This window comes from Macrobrachium nipponense, chromosome 9 (assembly GCF_015104395.2).
Source record: "Macrobrachium nipponense isolate FS-2020 chromosome 9, ASM1510439v2, whole genome shotgun sequence".
Taxonomy (NCBI): Eukaryota; Metazoa; Arthropoda; class Malacostraca; order Decapoda; family Palaemonidae; genus Macrobrachium; species Macrobrachium nipponense.
This window is the reverse complement of record NC_061110.1, coordinates 69,769,259-69,795,357: the sequence shown is the minus strand read 5'-3', so window position 1 is coordinate 69,795,357 and position 26,099 is coordinate 69,769,259. Positions and strand designations below refer to the sequence as shown.

At 37.0% G+C, this 26,099-nt stretch overlaps 1 protein-coding gene across 1 annotated transcript in view; it reads right to left on the bottom strand.

Annotated features, from left to right (window-relative positions):
* LOC135218542 (very long-chain specific acyl-CoA dehydrogenase, mitochondrial-like) overlaps window positions 1-26,099 on the bottom strand; it is a 303,617-nt gene that overhangs the window by 21,482 nt on the left and 256,036 nt on the right. Inside the window, exon 8 of the mRNA XM_064254915.1 lies at window positions 21,517-21,685. Coding sequence (XP_064110985.1) covers window positions 21,517-21,685 — 169 coding nt within the window. The remainder of the gene's footprint in view (window positions 1-21,516; window positions 21,686-26,099) is intronic.

Below are 26,099 nucleotides of genomic sequence, written 5' to 3'. Positions count from 1 at the left end.
TGCACCATTTTAAATTATCCTTTACATGAAGTATTATATATGAAAATGTGCGCAATTTCATGTAAAATACAACAACAAAATGCTCATGATTGTAGCTTTTATCAGTTTTGAAATATTTTCATATAAATAACGATAAGTGCAAAAATTTCAACCTTCGGTCAATTTTGACTCTACCGAAATGGTCGAGAAACGCAATTGTAAGCTAAAATTCTTATATTATAGTAATATTCAATCATTTGCCTTCATTTTGCAACAAATTGGATGTCTCTGGCACAATATTTCGATTTATGGTGAATTTATGAAAAAACTTTTTCCTTACGTTCGTGCGATAACTCTTCCGATAAATTTTTTCGTGCGATTGTCCTAATTTTTGCACCCTTTTAAATTTGCCGTTACATAAAGTTTTATATATGGAAAGGTGTGCAATTTCATGCACAATACAACAAAAAAACAACCCATGGTTGTAGGTTTTATCAGTTTCGAAATATTTTCATATAAATAACGTTAAGTGCAAAAATTTCAACTTTCGGTCAACTTTGACTACCGAAATGGTCGAAAAACGCAATTGTAAGCTAAAACTCTTATATTCTAGTAATATTCAATCATTTACCTTCATTTTGCAACGACTTGGAAGTCTCTAGCACAATATTTCAATTTATGGTGAATTTATGAAAAAAAAAAATTTTTTCCTTACGTCCGCGCGGTAACTCTTCCGAAAAAATCAGAATTTTTTTGTGCGATTGTCGACATGTTTGCACCATCTAAAATTAGCTGTTACATAAAGTTTTATATATGAAAATGTGTGCAATTTCATGTAGAATACAACTAAAAATGATTGAAGGTTGTAGCTTTTCTCTTTTTTTGAAATATTTGCATATAAATCACGATAAATAGAAAAAAAATCACGTTCGGTCAAATTTGACTCTACCGAAATAGTTGAAAAACGCAATTGTAAGCTAAAACTCTTACGGCCTAGTAATATTCCGTCATTTTTCTTCATTTTGAAACAAATTTGAAGTCTCTAGAACAATATTGTGATTTATGGTGAATTTTTGAAAAATATATTTACCTTCACTCCGCGCGCCGATTCGCGGCCGCAAGTCTCCGAAATACGTACATCGCATTATCCTAATATTTGCTCCTTTTCATATTAGCCGTTTTATAGAGTTTCATATATCAAAATGTGCGCAAATTCATGAAAAATACAATAAAAAATAAGTGAAGGCTTTAGCTTTTTCCATCTCCGAAATATGTCCATATAAAATAATATATATATAAAAATTTCGACATTCAGTCAAATTTAACTCGTCCGAAATGGTCGAAATTTGCAATTCTAATCTAAAACTCTTACAGTATCGTAATATTAAATCATTTGTCTTAATTTTGAAACAAATTGGAAGTCTCTAGAACAATATTTAGAATTACGGTGAATTTTTGAAAATAACATTTTTTTACGTCCGTGCGTTACGGATTCGTACATCATTTTGTGATAATATTTTTTCGGTGTTGCTTTTATTGTTTTACTATGTATTATATATCAAAATAATTGCAATTTAGTGTACAATACAACGAAAAAAAAAAGTAACTCGTTAGCTTTGACCGTTTTTTTGCCCAGCGTGATTTGAATACAATAATCTATGAATATTTTTTATTTCGCTACCATATCTCGCATTATTTACATACGATAATGATATTATTTTTCATTTCTGATGATTGCATACTAAACTTCAAGCAATGACAAAAAAATGAGCCAAAAATGAACTCTTAATCTTTAAAACTAAGCGCGCTATGATTTTTTGAAAAAAATATTTTTTCCGCTTCCGTGCTCACTCCAAACCGGCGCCGGCATACAGAAGAGGTTTTGATTTTTAGGGCTTCGCCGTAAGAGGGTTAATAAACATATAGATGTACCACAAAAATTCTTTCATCTCAGTAGCAGAGAGAGAGAGAGAGAGACCTTAGACCTTACAGACCTTACAGTTCGTTCGGGTTGCCCCAGGTCCCTCAGTGTGAGGCACCTCTAATGTCTACCAGAGTTCGCTAGTAAACAATCTTCCGGTATATTTTGCATCTTCCAATCTTGGATGGTCTGGGATGCAGTTTAGATATTTGTCGAGCTTATTCTTAAACACATCTACGCTCACTCCTGATATATTCCTCAGATGAGCTGGCAACGCATTGAATAAACGCTGCATTATCGATGCTGGTGCGTAGTGGATTAATGTCCTGTGTGCTTTCCTTATTTTTCCTGGTATAGTTTTGGGCACTATTAATCTACCTCTGCTTGCTCTTTCTGATATTTTTAGTTCCATGATATTTTCTGTTATTCCTTCTATCTGTTTCCATGCCTGAATTATCATGTAGCGTTCTCTTCTCATTTCTAGACTATATAATTTTAAGGATTGTAGTCTTTCCCAGTAGTCAAGGTCCTTAACTGAGAGAGAGAGAGAGAGAGAGAGAGAGAGAGAGAGAGAGAGAGAGAGAGAATGTTCTTACGTCAAAGTGAAATGGAAAGGTTATTTCTTTAAAATACTATCACAAATTTTGTAATTCCAATTATTATTATAATTAATATATTTGAAAATATTATTAAACAGTACATACTACATATACTACCATAAAAAATTCTCTCAAATCAGTAAATGAGATTTTTTTTTCTTTTATTATCTAATGTTACTTTTAATTTACGCATAAAAGCTTGAAAACCTATAAATTACATAAAAAATTGAATAAACACCTTTGCAAGGTTTCTCTAGGATTGAAAATGTTGCATTTGCATTCGCGTGTCTGTGAAATACTGGTGTGGTAATTAGTTAGGTTCCAATGAAAAGCTTGCGCTATTGTGAATTTACCTCAACTCGAATCACGTAAGTTTGAGGTAATACTGTATATTATTGACATACCTTCATAACAATTAGCCTATTTCAGGAATAATTCTATATCAATGAAATCAACTTTTATCTATGCGATCTCATCTGAGAAAATGTAAACAATGAGTTACGGTTATGCTCGCAGCAACCTTTATCTTTCGGTAACCTTTCAGAAATGTCAATGATAGTGTAATTATAGCAGTGATAACATTTAGGATAACATAATACTCACTTTCCATTTAATGATTCACATAGATATTGTGTGTGTTCGATGTGTTATCCTTATCACTAAAGGTTGGGGATGAAGGAACACTGAAATACTAAAAGCAGGTTCTTAATGTCTAGGTGAAGTACACAAAATCACAGAGCCACAAATTATGTGCAAGCAAGGAAAACACAGTGGTGCCGTACTGGCGGAACATGACTGCCACACGGACAAGATCCAGTCATTACATATCATACATGACAAATGAGAATGACATATATTAAATACATAGGGAGGTATATAAATGAATACTTAAGTTAAAGAATGCAATACATATTGTACGTAAATGTTCATATATCCCACTGAATGTTTCTTTCGTTTACCTACACATTGTGAATTTACCTCAACTCGAATCACGTAAGTTTGAGGTAATACTGTATATTATTGACATACCTTCATAACAATTAGCCTATTTCAGGAATAATTCTATATCAATGAAATCAACTTTTACCTATGCGATCTCATCTGAGAAAATGTAAACAATGAGTTACGGTTATGCTCGCAGCAACCTTTATCTTTCGGTAACCTTTCAGAAATGTCAATGATAGTGTAATTATAGCAGTGATAACATTTAGGATAACATAATACTCACTTTCCATTTAATGATTCACATAGATATTGTGTGTGTTCGATGTGTTATCCTTATCACTAAAGGTTGGGGATGAAGGAACACTGAAATACTAAAAGCAGGTTCTTAATGTCTAGGTGAAGTACACAAAATCACAGAGCCACAAATTATGTGCAAGCAAGGAAAACACAGTGGTGCCGTACTGGCGGAACATGACTGCCACACGGGCAAGATCCAGTCATTACATATCATACATGACAAATGAGAATACATAGGGAGGTATATAAATGAATACTTAAGTTAAAGAATGCAATACATATTGTACGTAAATGTTCATATATCCCACTGAATGTTTCTTTCGTTTACCTACACATCACCTGATTCATCACATATGCCGTCATCATAGGGAAACTGTTTAGAACAATAATTATGTTCGATATTTATCATTCATTATTGTATTGTTATTAGCACTTGTTTGAGAATGGCAATGAAACAAACTAAACAATGATTTCCCTTTCAGGCACCGTATGTATGAAAAATATGACATAGAATCGGCTTCTTTACACTCAGCTATGATAATTTACAAAAGGAATGTATCTCTGAATTAGGTTCCATTCAGAAACTAAAGAAGTGGTGATATAGGTAAAACGCGATCAGCTGATTATTTTAAGATGTAAACAAAACCAGAACGCAAAGGGCGCATCACTGCGCTTTCATATATTGCAATATGATAACACATGCAACATGATTAGATACAGTAAAACAAGTTTTATTAAAATTACCATCATTCTCAATATACAACTATTATTCGACATTTGCAAGTGGATAAGTATCAGTGTAACTACCTAACCAAGTCTCTCTCTCTCTCTCTCTCTCTCTCTCTCTCTCTCTCTCTCTCTCTCTCTCTCTCTCTCTCTCTCTTTGAAGCGACAGTAAACCTGTATTGACTTAACCCTCTTAAGCCGATTGAACGTATTAAACGTTGAGTCAAAATGTCTCCCGTATGCCGATTGGACGTCTTATACGTTTGACTCAAAAAAAATTTTTTTTTAATTCGCGGAAAAATACTTAAAGGCCTACCAGCCGAAAACAAAACCAGAACGCAAAGGGCGCATCACTGCTCTTTCATATATTGCAATATGATAACACATGCAATATGATTGGATACAGTAAAACAAGTTTTATTAAAATTACCATTATTCTCAATATACAGTAGTACCTCGAGATACAAAAGGCTCAGCTTACAAAAAATCCAAGTTACGAAAGGCAATACGAAAAATTTTACTGCTCTACATAAGAAAAGTTTTCAAGATACGAAAGGTTGTTGCTATAAAGTCCCGAGATTCGCCTGGACCACCGAGAACAATTTTAAAACTCCTGCGCCGCCAACTGAGTAAACTCGCCACCATCCTCCCGCTCTCCCATTGGTTCCTGATGCTAGTCACCCCATAAGGTCCTGCTCTCCTATTGGTCAGCATCTACCCCTTGTGCTTTAAGTATTCTATTGGTAAAAGGTTGCTGTAAATTGAAAAACTTAGTATTCATGCAATACATTTAATAAAAAAAAACATTAGGTAAAGATAGAATAAAGAATAGAAATGAATGGTTATTATACTGTTTGGTAGTTTCAGTAGTTGAAGAGAGAGAATGAAAATTTATGGCTTACTGTGTAAAAGTGATTGCTTGGCGATCGTTCGATACTCATAAGTGCTGGGTGTAAACAGACGTTTGGAAGCTTTTTTTTGTTGGTTTGTTATAGTTAATGGTTACTTAATAATTATTTGAAATGAGTACATGCATACATTTTAATAAAAAAAATTTATAAAAAAAATTTGAATTAGATTCATAAAATATAAATAAATCAGAACTGCCAACAAATACGCATTTTTTAGAATTCTTCTCTTTTTATTATTACGTTACGTATACGTATTACGTATGTTTCATTATAGCTGTCAGTAACTCGGTATCTCCGTTAGGTAAAGATAGAATAAAGAATAGAAATGAATGGTTATTACACTGTTTGGTGGTTTCATTAGTTGAAGAGAGATACTAATGACAATTTATGGCTTACTGTGTGCTAGGAAAAATGATTGCTTGGCGCTCGTTCCATACTCGTAAGACGGGTAAGATCTGAATGTAAACAATCGATTGAAAGGTTTGTTTTTTGTTTGTTTGTGTATTATAGTTAATGATTAATTAATAATTATTTGAAATGAGTACATACTGATTATTTATACATTTTATTGGCATATTCTAAGCTTTTAGCTCTTAGGTTTAGATGTCAGAATCATAGACTAGGCTACAGTAGCAACCGCTAACATAGGCTAGGCTTATTGCTAAGGGACATATGCCAAAGTCCTAATATATGCAGTAAAAATGGGGTTGAACATTATATGCAGTTGAATAATACTCTAGTATTTACAGTATTTTGCCTTTTTGGAGTCATATTTCTTCCGTCGTAACCCAAGAACATGTGTTTTAGGCCTGGAAATATAATTTACTGGGGTGTTTTTGGAGGGCTTGGAACGGATTAGCCATTTTACATGTTAAATGTGTTCCAAGATACGAAAAACTCTTGTTACGAAGGCCGTCTCGGAACAGATTAATTTCGTATCTCGAGATACCACTGTACAACTATTATTCGACATTTGCAAGTGGATAAGTATCAGTGTAACTACCTAACCAAGTCTCTCTCTCTCTCTCTCTCTCTCTCTCTCTCTCTCTCTCTCTCTCTCTCTCTCTCTCTCTCTCTCTCTCTCTCTCTCTCTTTGAAGCGACAGTAAACCTGTATTGACTTAACCCTCTTAAGCCGATTGAACGTATTAAACTTCGAGTCAAAATGTCTCCCGTATGCCGATTGGACGTATTATACGTCGACTCAAAAAAATTTTTTTTTAAATTCTCGGAAAAATACTTATAGGCCTACCAGCCGAAAACTTTTGAATCACACGCCTTAGGGGATGCTGGGAGTTCACGGATCAAGGCGTTGTTTTGTTTACAATCGTTATGCAGGCGCACAAGCGCGAATTTCTTTCTTATCGCACTAAAAAGTATCAGTGACATATCTCAAAAATTCTTTTGTCACTTTGACATAATTTTTGCACCATTTTAAATTATCCGTTACATGGAGTATTATAGTATATGAAGATGTAAACAAAACCAGAACGCAAAGGGCGCATCACTGCTCTTTCATATATTGCAATATGATAACACATGCAATATGATTGGATACAGTAAAACAAGTTTTATTAAAATTACCATTATTCTCAATATACAACTATTATTCGACATTTGCAAGTGGATAAGTATCAGTGTAACTACCTAACCAAGTCTCTCTCTCTCTCTCTCTCTCTCTCTCTCTCTTTGAAGCGACAGTAAACCTGTATTGACTTAACCCTCTTAAGCTGATTGAACGTATTAAATGTCGAGTCAAAATGTCTCCCGTATGCCGATTGGACGTATTATACGTCGACTCAAAAAAAAATTTTTTTTAATTCGCGGAAAAATACTTATAGGCATACCAGCCGAAAACTTTTGAGTCACACGCCTTAGGGGATACTGGGAGTTCACGGATCAAGGCGTTGTTTTGTTTACAATCGTTATGCAGGCGCGCAAGCGAGAATTTCTTTCTTATCGCACTAAAAAGTATCAGTGACATATCTCAAAAATTCTATCGTCACTTTGACATAATTTTTGCACCATTTTAAATTATCCGTTACATGGAGTATTATAGTATATGAAAATGTGCGCAATTTCATGTAGAATACAACAAAAAATACTCATGATTGTAGCTTTTATTACTTTTGAAATATTTTCATATAAATAACGATAAGTGCAAAAATTTCAACCTTGGTCAACTTTGACGCTACCGAAATGGTCGAAAAATGCAATTGTAAGCTAAAACTCTTATATTCTAGTAATATTCAATCATTTGCCTTCATTTTGCAACAAATTGGACGTATCTAGCACAATATTTCGATTTATGGTGAATTTATGAAAAACTTTTTCCTTGCGTCCGCGCGGTAACTTCCAATAAATTTTTTTGTGAAATTGTCCTAATGTTTGCACCATTTTAAATTTGCCGTTACATAAAGTTTTCTATATGGAAATGTGCACAATTTCATGCACAATACAACTAAAAACAACTCATGGTTGTAGCTTTTATCAGTTTTGAAATATTTTCATATAAATAACAATAAGTGCAAAAATTTCAACCTTCGGTCAACTTTGACTCTACCGAAATGGTCGAAAAACGCAATTGTAAGCTAAAACTCTTATATTCTAGTAATATTCAATCATTTACCTTCATTTTGCAAGGAATTGGAAGTCTCTAGCAAAATATTTTGATTTATAGTGAATTTATATAAAAAAAAAAAAATTTTCCTTACGTCCGCGCGGTAACACTTTCGAAAAAATCAGAAATTTTTTCGTGCGATTGTCGAAATGTTTGCACCATTTCAAATTAGCGGCTACATAAAGTTTTATATATGAAAATGTGCACAATTTCATGTAGAATACAACAAAAAATGATTGAAGGTTGTAGCTTTTCTCTTTTTCGAAATATTTGCATATAAATCACGATAAATAGAAAAAAACCATGTTCGGTCAACTTTGATTCTACCGAAAGTTGAAAAACACAACTGTAAGCTAAAACTCTTACAATCTAGTAATATACAGTCATTTATCTTCATTTTGTAGCAAATTTGAAGTGTCTAGCATAATATTTAGATTTATGGTGAATTTTTAAAAATAACTTTCTTTCCCTCCGCGCGCCGATTACCGGCCGAAAATCTCCGAAATGCATACATCGCATTATCCCAATATTTGCTCCTTTTCATATTAGCCGTTTTATAGAGTTTCACATATGAAAATGTGCACAAATTCATGAAGGATACAACAAAAAATAATTGAAGGATGTAGCATTTCTCATTTCCGAAATATTTGCATATAAAAATACAGGCGGTCCCCGGCTTACGACGTTCCGAGGTTACGACGCTTTTTCTTAAATATTCAATGGAAAATCCGTCCTTGGTTACGACGCTTGTTCCGAGGTTACGACGCTGACGCTTCCGACGCTCCGAGTTAACGACGCTTTTAAAAAACACATGCTATGATAAAAATCCTTTATAGTTTAGCACAGTATATAATAAAAATATGTTTTTGGTTACATTACAACAAAAATTTTGAGGTTATGATGATTTTCGACACTTTTTTTTCGTATTTTTTAAATTTTTTTAGTGACGCCGCATATGCAGAACTAGTTTGCGGGCGAATGAATACACTAGCTTGGGATGCGCAGTTTAAAACAGTCCAAGAGCGCAAATAATGAAAAAATCATTGCTTGTTTCCAGTACATAATTAAAAAAACTAAGTTTCAGGTTAGATTACAACGCAAATTCCAAGGTTACGACGTTTTGTTATGCTTTTTAACGATACCTCATACGCAGAACTAGTTTTTGAGCGGAGGCGCATAAATTAATTAACGCTATTAAACTGTATGGTAAATTGACCGAACAACGACCTCGGACGGTCGAGGACGCTAAGCGTAACGATACCAAAAGACGCCACTTCAATCGCGTGTCTGCCTAAAGTTCAGTTGGTTGTGTGCTAAGATGTTGCTGAAATTCCTTGCCATTTTCGCAAATTTACAATGGCTCCTAAACGCCAAAGTACTTCCTCCGATGATAGTTCATCCAAGAAGAGGAAGGTCATCACGATGGAGGTAAAATATGACGTGGTGAAGCGTTCGGAGAAGGGAGAAACTAACACCGAAATAGGCCGTTCTTTAGGCTTGAGCAGGACCACGGTGGTAACCATTGTGAAGGACAAGGAACGTATTCTGAAGCACGTTAAGGATGCTGCACCAATGAAGTCAACGGTGATAAACGAGAAGCAACGTAGCCAGAGCATTGTTGAAATGGAGAAATTGCTCATGATCTGGCTGGAGGACCAGAACCAGCGACGTGTTCCGGTGAGCTTAAGTGTGATCCAGGAGAAGGCTAGAGCGCTGCATGAGGCAGTAGTGAAAAAGTTTGGCGAAGGCAGTGCTGGTGGTGAATTTTCCGCGAGTAGAGGTTTGTTTAACCGTTTTAAGGCTCGTGCAAATTTGCATAATGTGAAGCTGCTAGTGCTGATAGCGAAGCAGCAGAAAGTTTTCCAGGTGGTTTGGCTGAGATAATTAAGGATGGTGGTTACACGGCTGACCAAGTCTTTAATGTGGATGAGACTGGATTATTTTGGAAAAGAATGCCAAATCGAACGTACCTTTCCAAGGAGAAGTCAGCACCTGGCCATAAAGCTGGAAAGGAGCGACTGACTTTGCTGTTTGGGGCCAATGCAAGTGGCGATTTGAAACTGAAGCCCTTGCTGGTGTATTTGGCCGAGAATCCCAGGGCATTCAAGGGCATTTTCAAGTAAACTCCCTGTGATTTGGAAATCAAATAAGAAGGCTTGGGTTACCTTGATGGTCTTCGAAGATTGGTTCAATGACCATTTCGTGCCAGCAGTGGAACGGTATTTGACTTCGAAGGGTCTGCCTTTTAAGGCCCTCTTAGTCCTGGACAATGCCCCTGGTCACCCTTCAAATTTGAGCGACATGCACCCTAATGTGAAGGTGGTGTACCTCCCATCCAATACCACATCGCTGATACAGCCAATGGACCAGGGAGTAATAGCTAATTTCAAGGCTTACTACCTTAGAAGGACCATACGTTTTGCTTTGAGGGCCATAGAAGCTAACAAGGAGTTGACACTGAAGCAATTCTGGAAGGGCTACAACATTGCTGATGCAGTGAAAAATATTGCAAGTGCTTGGGACGAGGTGAAGACGACCACTTTAAATGGGGCCTGGAAGAAACTGTGTCCACAGTTTGTGCACAGTTTTGAAGGCTTTGACCAGGCAGAAGACGTCGAGACTGTGACGAGGAAGATCGTAGGGCTAAGCAAGAAGCTGAAACTAGATCTTGAACCTGATGATGTAACAGAGCTGCTGGCATCCCATGGAGAGGAATTGTCTGCAGAGGACTTACTTGAACTTGAACAGCAAATGATTGAGGAAGAGGAGGCGACACCAGAGCCAAAACCCAGGTCATTAACTGTGAAAGGCTTGTCAGAGGGTTTTACTCATCTGGAGAGAGCCTGGCTTCTTTTGGAGGCAGAAGACCCTAACGTTGCCAGGTTTGACAAAATAAAACGTGGAATGTTAGACTTAGTAACTTTCTACAAGGAGACCCTGAAGGAGAAGCAGAAGAAGAGAAGTGTGCAGTCCAGGCTTGACACTTTCTTTCACAAGTCTCCAGTACCACCACCTCCCACTCCTAGTCCTGGTAAGGAATTCTGAACTGTTTTACTAATTTATGTGTTTACATAGTGTACATATTAAAATGTGTTAATTTTTTAATGTAACAACTAAATGTAAGAGTAAATTGTAACTTCATTCATTTTCATCATTTGTAATTTTATTGCAGAAGTGGTGACAGTTCCAGATCCCCCTGTACTACCTGTGACAGTTCCAGATCTCCCTGTACTACCTGTGACAGTTCCAGATCTCCCTGTACTACCTGTGACAGTTCCAGATCCCCCTGTACCTGGACCCTCTGTAGCAGCCCGTCCACCTGTACGTGTACAATCAGGTAAGCAATTTCATTTTTCTCATTTTCATGTTGGAAATTGTTTACACCCTACATACATACGTACACTAACTTGAATAGTGGTACAATGTGTTTGATGTTGCATAACCTTATTATTTTTTTTTTTTTCATTTCAGACCCCTTTGATAGTGACAGCGACCCAGATGACCCTGAGCCTTTCCATGGTTTTGATGCCTTGCCCTATTCATCAGGTAAGGAATCCTTAACAAATTTGTATAAAATGTTTTATAAATTGCTAATAGAAATTTTATTAAAAGTGTACATATGCTACAATTACATCCACCTTATACATTTATGTACCCTATCATTCTTTCCAGATCTAGAGGTTCCCTCATCAGTTGATACGAGTAGTATCACCTCTCCAGAGCCCAAATCAGTTGATACGAGTAGTATCACCTCTCCCATTCCTTCAGGTAAAAGAATTCTTCATTTTTTATATTGTACATACGTATTACACACTACATATGTCAAACAGTAATAACATGTGCAGTAGTTACAGTAGTAACTCTATCATTTTATATATTTTTTATCATTCCAGACTTCCAAGCACCTGCCCATCCCACTCCATAGCCCAGCCACCCACTCATCTACCATATGCCCATCCCAGTAAGCAAGCCAACCACTAGAATTTGGTAAGGACATTTTTTTTTATTAATGTTTTATTATTACATATGTAATAACCATGTTATGTATGTAACATACATACTATAATCATATGTATTACATTATCATTCCAGACTGGCATGCACCTGTGACTTACATAAACCAGACCTCTACATAGCCTACATGTCTTCATTTTGCTGAAGGTAAGGAATTCTCAGTTGTGTTTAATGTTTGCATACGTACAATAAATTTTGTACACCTAAGTGGTTACATACTGTCCTTTAATATTAATTCTTCATTCCAAACTGCCCATCATCCTAGCCTGTTATCTGTGATAAAGCACACTGAAGTTAGGTTTGGAATGCATCCTTATCATGAATGCTCTACACCTCCACCTCCACCTCCATCTCCCACAACCTAGGTAACAGCTTTGAGACTCACTAAAAGTTGGTAAGTTATGTAAGGAATTTCTAAATTATGTTTTATACTACATGTTATATGTGATATTAAACCACTGTATGGTGCATATTACTGTATGTAACTTACTCTGCATAGAGGACTTACTGACAAAATTATTTTTTGTACATTCCAGAGTCCCCTGAATGATGTAGGCTATGGGGCCACATAAGACTTTGTCCATCCAGGGTTACATTGAACGACAACTTTAAACTAAAAGTAAGGAATTAATTAACATACATTAACTCTTTTAGTACTCTTGATATATCTACAGTAATTAACATATTGCATTCACAACTTTCTGTAGTGTATATTTTGTACACTAATTTTGTTACTTTTTCCTTCCAGAACAAACATTTTTCACACAACTCCAGGTTGTTACTAACAAATTACTACAAGTGTCATCAAGGGATAACTACAAGTAGAAGCACCATTTTTGGATGGAAAAAACCCTTCAGGAAAGTATACATATCAAATGTAACATGTAGTGTAACAAAGTATGAACAGTAAGGTTTTTACATACAGTAGTATTACATGCGTACATAACTTTTTTTTACAGGAATTTCCAACCAAGTTTGATTATGTACATACATGTATAAACTGTACGTATGGTTACTGTATGTAACTTACTAAACATACATACATGACTTAACTTTGATACTTTTTTGGTACATTCCAGAAAACCAGGACCCCCTCCATGATGCAGGCTATGGGGCCACATAAAACTTTGACCAGGGTTACTACTAGTACATAACATAGCACGACAACAGTAAACTACTACAGTACTAAAGGTAAGGAATTATACATAGTAGTAATTAACATACATTAAGTAAGTTTTATACTAAAAAAAAAAGTGACCAAGATCTCTCACATGGGATAAGTGATCAAGGTCCCTCATGGCATTACGTACACTCCCTGCTGAACAGGGGGTGTAGACCAATCATTTACAACATGCATACCAGTTGATATTAAACCACTGTATGGTGCATATTACTGTATGTAACTTACTATGCATAGAGTACTTACTGACAAAATTATTTTTTGTACATTCCAGAACCCCCTGAATGATGTAGGCTATGGGGCCACATAAGACTTTGTGCATCCAGGGTTACGTTGAACGACAAATTTAAACTAAAAGTAAGGAATTAATTAACATACATTAAGTAAGTTTTATACATGTTATATATGTGATTATGTGATATTAAACCACTGTATGGTGCATATTACTCTATGTAACTTACTATGCATAGAGTACTTACTGACATAATTATTTTTTGTACATTCCAGAACCCCCTGAATGATGTAGGCTATGGGGCCACATAAGACTTTGTGCATCCAGGGTTACGTTGAACGACAAATTTAAACTAAAAGTAAGGAATTAATTCACATACATTAACTTTTTTACTCTTGATATAACTCAAAGTAAGGAATTATAAACTAAAAGTAAGGAATTAATTAACATACATTAACTCTTTTACTCTTGATATCTATAATTTACATATTGCATTCAGGACTTTGTGTAGTATTTTGTACTAATTGTGTTATACTTTTACCTTCCAGAGCTACCAGACTGGGATTTTAGTGTACTCCAGGATGTACTACCAAAGGATTAGTGTACTACTACAGTGTAATAGTGTTTAGTGTATAATCTAACCTAAGGATTAAGTGTAGTACTACATATTAGTGTACATACGTATATTAAAGTCAACTAAGGACTTGGTAATAGTACTTCAAGATTGTGCTTTATAGTGTCACAAGAGTTTAATAAAGAATTATACCTTCAAGAACCATCCTTTGGCATTGAAATAACCACACTACACATCATGCAATACTGGCATGTCACACAGGTAAGGTCTCTCTAACTTTTTCTTAGTTTAAGGCATATTTCCAAGTGTCGTTCCGGCTTACGACGATTTTCGGCTTACGACGCGCCTCAAGAACGGAACCCCCGTCGTAACCCGGGGACTGCCTGTATATCGACGTTTAATACGTCCAATCGGCGTTAAAGGGTTAAGCTGAAATATGACTTAAATATGTACGTCTTGTTGTGAACTCGATTGTTATTTTTTTTTGTTAATGGATGGTGTCGGGACATGTTATTTTGTGTAAAAATGATATTTTTATAATAAAATATGGTTTCACATAAACTTACCAAACAATTACAAAGCTGACAACGGCGGCGCTGCCATCATTCGTGTAGGTGATACAGGTCCCACCCACTTTCGGCAACCCCCGGCACTGCTTAGCTAACTATTGTCAATTCATTGAGCCACAACGTCCATCTGTGGGGAGGAGGGAGGGCTCTGATTATGTAATTGTTTGGTAAGTATATGTGAAACGTTATTCTATTATAAAAATATCATTTTCACATAAGTGACTTACCAAACAATTATAAAGCTGAATCCATGTTACCCAGAAGGTGGGTATATGGACAGCTTATGAAAAGACAGCAATAATGTGCTCACATTATATCTAATGTTTGCAGTACCTTACCTTATGAGAGAGCAGCTGCAGGTGAATACTGCCTCTGGTTGGTGCTCTCATCACCTGTAGGAGATGTGGCAGTAATGGCCAGGGTCGTCCCTACTAATGGAGGGATTTTGTAACCATGGAGGTTTACCGATGGTTAACAAATTAAAAAAATTTTGCACTTGCCCTGGGCTAAGACCAGATAATCCACAGAACTATCACCTACATTAAAAACCATAACCATACCATAACCATAAAAAACTGGAGGGTACTCAGAGTACAGTGTGCCCCCAGGCTTTCCAACGACTCAACAACCTTAAAATCCAAGGCAAGGAGATAGTACAGGGAAAACAGGTCCCCCTATGCTTCCTTTCCCAATACCATGCCTGCCACCAACAGTAGTCCCAATCTACAACAATTTTCAAAAACAGTCTCTACGTCCTTCAAGTAATGTGATGCAAAAACTGATTTCGACCTTCAGAACGTTGATTGCAGAATGGAGGATCATGACATGTTGTCTTAAAGCTAATGAAGTCGCCACTGAACGAATTACGTGCGCCTTCACTTTCAGTACATGAAGAGTCTGATCTTTTACTTGAGCTTGAGCTTCCAAATTCAGACTCCTCAAGAAGAACGAAATAGCGTTCTTCCAGAGAGGATGGAAGGGTCTCTCACCAAATACCAGAGTCGATTCGAGTTGCCTCTCAACATTTCCGTCCTTATCAAGTAGTGTCTAATGGCTCTGACAGGACATAATGACCGTTCCTCATCTTCTGCTTCCATAATGTCCATCAAGTTCTTAATTATGAAAGAGTGAGGCCAAGAATTTGATGGATTCTCGTTCTTTGCAAGGAACTCTTTTACATAAGAGCACACTGCGTTATTCTGGGCGAAACCTACTTCTTTACTAATTGCTTGCAATGCACTTATTCTGCCTGCCGTGGCTAATGCGACTAGGAAAAGTCTTCTTCGTTAATTCCTTAATGAAGAAGCATTAAGAGGCTCGAACTGAGGACTGGAAATCCAACTCAACACTACATCCAAGTTCCCATCAACTACCCCAGATTTAACTACTTTTGAGGACTCAAAAAGATTTAATAAGGTCACTTGTCATGGTTGTTCGAGACGCCGAGGCTTCTATGTTTACAAACAGACAAAAGCATGGATCTATATCCCTTAATCGTAGACATGGACAGCTTTCTAGAATTCCTCAGCTATAACAAAAATTCTGCACCATGACTTAAAGCCTCCACTTCGACCGGTGGAGCTTGGCAGAAGAGCTTCTTCTACAGCTCGCAATAGCTTCTGCCACTCTTTGCGAAGCCTTTAGCTCTAACAAGATCTCTGACACTCTGAATCCTGTCAGGACCAGAGCGGATAATCCTTGGTGATACCAGTCGAAGTGGGGTTGTTTGAGCAGATAAGGACTTTGTGGAAGGAGCCTGGGGAAGTCCACTAGGAGCTTGCGTAGGTCTGGGAACCCTTCTTTCCTGGGCCAGAAAGGGGCCACTAGAGTCATCAACACATTTTGATGAGACGGAGGCTTGTTGATGACTTCTCTTAACATTCTGAAGGGGGGGAAGGCATATACATTGAGGCCCATCCAGTCCAGCAGCATTGCATCTGTTCTCCACACTAGCAGGTCTGGCACCAGGGAACAGAAAATCGGGAGACGATTGTTTCTCAACTGGTGAAGAGATCTATCGCTGGATTCCCCCATACCTTCCACAGATCTAAACACACTCTCTCGTTCAGAATCCATTCCATCGACAGGACCCGATTCGAGAGGCTCAGTTAAGTCTGCTAACATGTTCATTCTTCTTTGAATGAACCTCGGGAAGAGAGAAATCTTGTGCTCGTTCGCCTAGAGGAGAACTTCTGGTACCTTGTTGAGAGAAAAAGTGTGGGTTCCTCCTTGATTCTGGACGTACAATAGTGCTGTGGTGTTGTCCGCAAAGATAACCACCTTTCTTCCAGTGACTGCAGAAGTGAACGCTTAAAGTCCTAAAAGAATCGCCTTCAACTCCTTCACATTTGTGTGTAGGGCCTTCTCCTGATCTGTCCAAAAACCTGAGGCCCTCCCATCCCTTGTCCGACGCATCTGAGTAGACCTCTAGGTTAGAGTACGACGTTACTAGGGAAAGAACTTCTTGGAGTCTCTCCTTCGACAACCACCAACAAAGATCTGCTTTGTTCTCTTTAGTCAAGGGAAAAACCAGCAAGTCTGGTTGAACCTTCTGATTCCAGTTCACTTTTAGGAAGAATTGGAGAGACCTCATGTGGAGGCGACCTAACATTATGAAACCTTCCATTGAAGCAAGGGTTATGAAGAGGTTCATCCACGAGGGACGAACAAGGAGCTGTTGAACTGTCATTAAGCATGATTCTATCCTCTTCGGGAAGAGAAAAGCCCAAAAAGCTTAAGTGTCCAGAATCATCCCTAAATAGGGAATCCTCTCTGTCAGAGACAATTGGGACATCTCGAGATTCCTTTGAATTCCCATTGTTGAGTCAGATTCAATGTCCTTTCTAAGTCCTTCACACACTGATGACTGGACTTGGGGAGCTGTCGATAGTCCAACGCAGAGGGCTCTGAATTGGAACACCCTCTTTTCGAAGACAAATCTCAGAATTTTTTTAACTCGTGACGAACTGGGACATGAAAGTATGTGTCCTTCATGTCAAGAGACCATCCAGTTGCCCGGTTGGAGGGCTGACATCACCGACCGACTGGTTTCCATCCGAAATTTTGTCTTCTGCACATAGAGGTTCCATGCGCTCACATCTAATACGGGCCTCCAGGCCCCCGAAGCCTTGGGGACTATGAAAAGTCTGTTGTAGAAGCCTGGGGAGTTCTTGTCCATTACTTCTTCTATGGCTCTCTTGTTGATGTGCGCTTCTACCTCTAAAGCTCTCTCTGATCCCTTCAAATACGCTGTCAAGCAGATGGGTACATGGGACAGTGGAGGGTCTTGTAAAAAAGGGATCTCATATCCTTCTCGCAGCACCTGTACTACCCACTGCTCTATTCCTCTCCGACTCCATTCCTCCCAAAAATAATGGAGTCTCGGCCCTACAGGTACGTGAAGGACCTCCCAATTACTTGTCTGACTGCTTGAAGGGATGAAGGGAGGTTTCTTGATGAACTTTGCTGGCACACACAAGTTAGTCCTCGGCCTATTCTGCCACCTAGTTTTGCCACCTCGAAAAGGGTGCTTCTGCAGAGGGGGAAGCTTTAGCTCCTGTGCCAGTGGGGATCCTTAGGATGTCTCGCTAACTGTGTTAACAGATCATTTGTCGACTTCTTCTTTGTCCGAGCAGGACAAAACATTAAGCCAGTCCAATGAAAACTCCTCTTCCAGGGACTGACACTCTTGTATCTTTCTGACTAATGCAGCAATAGTCCAGTCTAGAAAACTGAATATTTTGATCACCTTAAACAAGTTGCATACCAGGTGATCAAAATAGGGTGAAGAGATCATTATCTTCGCAGCCGAAAAAGCCGCTCTTCTGTTTGCATCCACTAGACCTGAGAATGGAATACGCCGAAGAAGATTTTGACTCTTGATCTTGAGCTTCATCCTCCGAAAGAACCAACAATACACCATCTTCCTCTCCTTGAGGGCAGTCACTTTCTTCAAGAACCCCATAAGTTCTTGGAGCTGCTGCTTGAAAGGTCCAAACCGCGAATCATCTCTCGGAGCGCTGGTTTTCGGGACTTCCGACGTCAATGTCAAAGTTGTCGCTGTCAATCGACTCTTCTTTGAAGACAAGCAGTTCGTAGCCGAAGCGCTGCCAGCCGCAGGAGGCGAACAAGCTGAAACTCCTTTCGACAAGCTGTGAGGGGAGTCGAGAGAGCGAGAGCGAAAATGCTGCTCAACGCGCAAGAGCGAAAATCCTGCTCAGCGTGCGAGCGCCGTTGTCAGTCAGGACTACACACTCTGTTGACTGAAGAAACTCCTGAAAATCTTGTGCAGGCGCAAAACTGCAGGATGGCTGAGGACTCCACTGCTCTCGACTTCTTCACTGGCAAGTCATACAGACCGCATAAGCAGCATGTCTCTTTAATGAACGCAACACTGAACCACTCAAAGCTTGTCACCTCTTGTAAGGCGACAGCACATCCGAATCAGACGACAATTGCACCTCACTCACATCTATGCCTTTCCGGCAACATTTAGTCAACAACCGCAAGTCGACAAGATCGACAGAGTGAGCGACTGCCCATGGGCAAACCCCTCCAGTTTCCCTTCAACCCCCTGTATGTCTTCTCCCGGGTGCAGGGGAGCGGGACAGCGACCTTCGTCTAGGAGAAATGGGAGGACGGACCAGCCACCTCCTCGGACACAACACTGGACTTATCACTAGCACTCAACTTCACGAACGTGTGGAAAGAGAAACCTAAATACATTACAGATTTAGCCAAAACATCAAACTTTTTGTCCATTTTGGACTCTAAATTGGCAATGGTGTTAGCATCAGAAGCAAGGACTACCTGAACTGGAGTTATTGGTAATGAAGTAGGAGGACTATCAAATAGGAGAAATGTTAGGCAAAAGAGGGGAGGAAAGAGAACGCTTTTTTGCCTCTAAAAGCAAAAGAGTTGTCTCAAAACTAGGCTTACTACCAGTTCTAATAGCTGCTTTCCTCTTCCTATCTTTCTCCATCTTTTCTAAATAAACCTCAAAAGTCTTCCAACATTGCTCATCTAAATCCTGGCACTCGACACAAGTTAACTATTTACTACAACATTGTCCCCCACACTTAACACACTTGGAGTGCAGATCGTAACAAACGGCTAGCCATTCTTGTTTTGCAGCTATCGCTGCAAAACCGAACTGATGATGAACTAGAGTCCGACATACAAAGCTAAACTCCTAGCTGATTGAAAGATAATGAAGCAGCTAACCAGCAAAAACCAACCAAGAAATTTGCACTTCACCAAATACGAGACAAAACCCAATATGGTGATGACAGTTGACTGCAAAGAAAACACACAGGTGTTAATCCATGGGCAACAGAAAACGAATTGACAGTAGTAAGTTAAGCAGTAACGGGGGTTCCCAAAAGTGGGTGTGAAATCTATCACCTACACATACAATGGCAGCGCCACCAGTGCCAGGAAATTTGAATTTTCGATTGCCAAGTAAGAAAGCTTACAGCTTTGTAATGGTTTGGTAAGTCACTTATGTGAAAAAACTGATTACGTTCGTTATTTTCATCCTTTTTCATAATAATACGATAGTATTTACGTATTTCTCTGTTATCAGCACAAAAATAACAGTAAAATAAGGCCAGTATTTTACATTAAAATACTTTTTTCTCCCCTATTATTTGCAATAGAGTTGCATCTATGTTGCTGATGCATGATAATTTAGTCATTAGCAGTGTGAACATTTGGTTTTCTCAGCTTCAGCTACAACTGCAGCTTAAATTTAGTAGTAGTACTATATTTCCTTGCCAATATTTCCTCCATACCAAATAAAGGTATAACGCAAAAATATGTAAGTCCTGTTCTACTTAATCAAGGTCATTTTTAACATAACTACTGTAATTTTTTACTATTGTATGATGGCTGAAATGCAAGAAAAACACGGTTATCAGATTATGTTCGGCTGTTGAGGCAAAACAACTGTAATCATTCAGTTGTTTATGGCTGCAGCGTTCAAGCAACGATTACTATAATGGTACTAATGATACTTTTATCATTCCTATTTGCTTTTTAAGCTGATCTAACTAGAAGATATGAGAAATAAAGAGATGGAGGAAATGCTAGCAGTCTGAAAAAGGTGACTCTCTCTCACACTAGACCAAGATTTACCAGTAAGTCAATTGAATCTGACATTAAACATTTATATTACTACCAGGCAGACCATAGTAAATGATTAGGCAAATGAAATTCCACATTTTCATTAAAGAGTTATTACATATTAAGGCAAAATATCTGGCCGTGACACTGTCTAAGACATAGTTAACATGTCTAGGTCACCATAAGATGGATTGTGATGCCCATAGACTTTTGAATTTTGATTAGAGGTGAATTTCGCTTAGTGTTGGGCCCCCAGGAACGGAACCCCTGCCGTTAACTGGGGACTGCCTGTACATGGCACTAATTTCATCTAGTACCTGGTATCATATTAGCTCTGTTACCAATATCCTGAATGTCATCAGTTTTGAGACAAATACAGAGCTATTTCTAGCTCTAGTGCAAACTTGTTCCACTGTACACTAGCTATTTGAAGCCATATATTGTTTACATGTGTATTTATATGCAACAAGTCTTGCTTTAACCCTTAACCCCACAGCTTTGGGGCAGTGAACGGGTATCTTACATATACGATCAAGATTTGGCGCCATACAGTTTGAACAAATTTTGCGGGAAAATGTTCGTAGTTCCATATACAGTGTTCCCTCACTAGTTGAAACCCCTATAAAAATGCTTAAAAGTACTATTTTGTTAGGTAAAAAAAAAAAAAATTAATTATCTAATCACTGAGTAAAAACATTCTCAAGATCAAGCAAGAATAAAAAACTAAAACTTCAGTAATAACACCGGGCTCAAAAAATATTTTGTTACTGCCTCTATTCAACTGACATTGAGATGCATGCACACAAACATGTCACGCTACTACATACCTGTTAGAGCAACAAAGAGACGGAGTATGTCATTCGTTCCTTCAAAGATCCTGAAAATACGGAGATCTCTCATAACTCTTTCAAGTCCAGTTTCCTTCATGAAGCCCATGCCACCCATGATCTGAATAGCCTCATCAGTTACTGTCCAAGCTGCCTCAGATGCAAAAACCTGCAACATCATTGTTCCTCTTTATTCAAAAAGTCTGTTAAAATGATTCAATAATCAATTCAAAAGCATAATACCCAGAAACAAACAGGCAATTAAGATTATGATTTGAAATAATGTGTAAAAAGTCATGTGTTGGTGCACACACAAGAATGTTTAACATGTAATTTTCTTCATATACTCTTATGTGTTCTGGGGTTTTGTCAATACAGTTTCTGGAATAATTAGAAATAGTATCAGCATCTGCTGCTTGAGTTTTGGGTCCAGCAGGTTATCTTACAAAAATGGATTTTATTAATGAATCTTGTCAACTAGAGAAGCTAAATTTAAAATGTGAGGTACCACTTTACTTAAAGACAACTTTAGTCCAATTCTTGAATTTTGTAATGGGCAACCTTTTACATCTGTTCTTAAAATACAGATTACTGTTTTTTTTTTTTTTTTTTTTTAGCTTTCTGAAGGAAAAATGGATTTTTTGTAGACCAGAAGAAATCCCAAAAAATGCATTGAAGTGCACAAAAGAACTGTTAATGTTAACCCTTAAACGCCGATTGGACGTATTAAACGAAGACAAAAACTTGGCAAAAACTTTTGTATCATGCACCTTGAGGGATGCTGGGAGTTCACGGATCAAGCTGTTGTTTTGTTTACAATCGTTACCCAGGCGCGCAAGCGCGAATTTCTTTCTTCTCCCACTAAAAAGCATCAGTGTCACATCTCGGAAATTATTTCATGCACTATTTTAAATTACCCGTTACATAAAGTTTTATATATGAAAATGTGTGCAATTTCATGTAGAATACAACAAAAAACAACCCATGGTTGTAGCTTTTATCAGTTTTAAGATATTTTCATATAAATAACGATAAGTGCCAAAATTTCAACCTTCGGTCAACTTTGACTCTACCGAAATGGTCGAAAAATGCAATTGTAAGCTAAAACTCTTATATTATAGTAATATTCAATCATTTACCTTCATTTTACAACAAATTGGAAGTCTCTAGCACAATTTTCCGATTTATGGTGAATTTATGAAAAAACTTTTTCCTTACGTCCGCGCAGTAACTTCCGAAAAAATAAGAAATTTTTATGTCTGGATGTCGTAATGTTTGCACATGTCGTAATGTTTGCACAGTTTTAAATTAGATATTACATAAAGTGTTATATATGGAAATGTTCGCAATTTTACATAGAATATACCAAAAACAACCTATGGTTGTAGCTTTTATCAGTTTTGAAATATTTTCATATAAATAACGATAAGTGCCAAAATATCAACCTTCGGTCAATTTTGACTCGACCAAAATGGTTGAAAAATGCAATTGTAAGCTAAAACTCTTACATTCTAGTAACATTCAATCATTTACCTTCATATTGCAACAAATTGGAAGTGTCTAGGACAATATTTCGATTTATGGTGAATTTTTGAAAAAAACATTTTCCTTATGTCCGCGCGGTAACTCTTCCGAAAAAATCAGAACTTTTTTCGTACGATTGTGGTAATGTTTGCACCGTTTTATATTAGCCGTTACATAAAGTTTTATATATGAAAATATGTGCAGTTTCATGTAGAATACAACAAAAAACAACCCATGGTTGTAGCTTTTATTAGTTTTGAAATATTTTCATATAAATAACGATAAGTGCCAAAATTTCAACCTTCGGTCAACTTTGACTTGACTGAAATGGTCAAAAACCACAATTGTAAGCTAAAACTCTTACATTACTAGTACAATTCAATCAATTTACCTTCATATTGCAACAAATTGGAAGTGTCTAGGACAATATTTCGATTTATGGTGAATTTTTGAAAAAAACATTTTCCTTATGTCCGCGCGGTAACTCTTCCGAAAAAATCAGAACTTTTTTCGTACGATTGTGGTAATGTTTGCACCGTTTTATATTAGCCGTTACATAAAGTTTTATATATGAAAATATGTGCAGTTTCATGTAGAATACAACAAAAAACAACCCATGGTTGTAGCTTTTATTAGTTTTGAAATATTTTCATATAAATAACGATAAGTGCCAAAATTTCAACCTTCGGTCAACTTTGACTTGACTGAAATGGTCAAAAACCACAATTGTAAGCTAAAACTCTTACATTATAGTAATATTCAATCATTTACCTTCATTTTGCAACAAACTGGAAGTCTCGAGCACAATATTTTGATTTATGGTGAATTAAAAAAAAAAAAACTTTCCTACCTCCGCGCGGTAACTCTTCCGAAAAAATCAGAAATTTTGTCTTCTGATTGTCGTAATGTTTGCACCGATTTATATTAGCCGTTATATAAAGTTTTATATATGAAAATGTGCGCACATTTATGTAGAATACAGTTTTGAAATATTTTCATATGAATAACAATAAGTGCCAAAATTTCAACCTACGGTCAACTTTGACTCGACTGAAATGGTAAAAAAACGCAAAACTATTACATTCTAGTAATATTCAATCATTTACCTTTATTTTGCAACAAATTGGAGGTCTCTAGCACAATGTTTCGGTTTATGGTGAATTTATGAAAAAAAAACTTTTTCCTTACATCTGCGCGGTAACTTCCGAAAAAATCAGAATTTTTTTCGTCTGAAAGTCGTAATGTTTGCACCGTTTTATATTAGCCGTTACATAAAGTTCCATATATGAAAATGTGTGCAATTTCATGTATAATACAACTAAAATCAACCCATGGTTGTAGCTTTTATCGGTTTTCAAATATTTTCAAATAAATAACGACAAGCGCCAAAATTTCAACCTTTGGCCAACCTTGACTCGACCGAAATGGTAGAAAAACGCAATTGTAAGCTAAAACTATTACACTCTAGTAATATTCAATCATTTAACTTTATTTTGCATTAAATTGGAAGTCTCTAGCACAATATTTCGATTTATGGTGAATTTATGAAATAAACTTTTTCCTTACATCCGCGCGGTAACTCTTCCAAAAAAAATCAGATATTTTTCAACCGATTGTCGTAATGTTTGCACCTTTTTATATTAGAAGTTACATAAAGTTTTATATTTAAAAATGTGCGTAATTTCATATAGAATACAACAAAAAACAACCCATGGTTGTAGCTTTTATCAGTTTTGAAATATTTTCATATAAATAACGATAAATAGAAAAAATTTGACCTTCAGTCAATTTTAACTCGACCAAAATGGTCGATAACTGCAATTGTAAGCTACAACACTTATGGCCTAGTAATATTCAATCAATTACCTTCATTTGGCAACAAACGGGAAGTCTCTAGGACAATATTTCGATTTATGGTGAATTTTTGAAAAAAACTTTTTACGTCAGCGCGTTACGAATTCATGCATCATATTGTGATAATACTTTCTCTGTGTTGCTTTGTTATATACCAAAATCATTGCAATTTAGTGTACAATACAAAGAAAAAATAATTAACTCATTAGCTTTAACTGTTTTGCTCACAGCGCGATTTGTATACAATTATATATGAAATTTTTTTCGTGCTGTCATATATTCCAATATTTATATATGATAATGATTTTTTTTTTCATTTCTGATTGTTGCATACTAAACTTCAGGCAATGACAAAAAAAAGGAGCCAAAAATGAACTCTCAATCTTGAAAATTAATCGTGCTGTGAATTTAAAAAAAAAAACTTTTTCCGCTTCGCCGCTCACTCGCGAATGCCACCGGCATACGGGAGATACTTACGGAAATACCAGCTCGGTGATTAAGGGTTAATAATGTAATGGCCTACTTAGTGGGATTTTAACCACGGCAAATTTCTACACAAAAGCAATAATGTAAGGCACTCTAAGGTTGTGAAGGGAGGACTTAATTCAATACCTATGGCAGCTGGAAACAAGCATTCCATCCAAGTCCTTCAAGATACTAGGTTATCAAGAGTTGTCATGGAAGTTAATAAGCCACAGTTATTCCTTGGAACGGCAAAAAATAAAAAACTTGACCATCTTGGTTCACACCCAGTAATAATGACCCCTATTGAACAACAGGTGGGCATCATAATCACAACCAACCAGATTGGTCACCTCATGAATTCCAGATGTTTCAGAAGTGCCACTGAGGTTGTGTTGTCCAACAGGACTCTTACAATTTAGCTTTTTATAGGCTAAGTGAAGGTTTTCTGACCTAAAAAATGCCTTCAATCCTAGGCAGTTTATGCAGATATTTTTCTCCTGTGACCAACATATTCTTACTGACTAGAAATTCTGAAAGTTAACTCCATCCCACCCCTTTGTAAATGTATCTTTAAATACAACCTCTGGAGCAAGGGAGATCAGAGCTACTCTCATCCTCACGTTCTAAGCTTTCTGCCTCCAAAGTGATCACTGGAATTGTTCCTTCACTGATCTTGCCTTCAGTCTTATCATAGAGTCCTCTCTATAAGAGGAATTATCTTCTGAAAATCTCAGAACCCA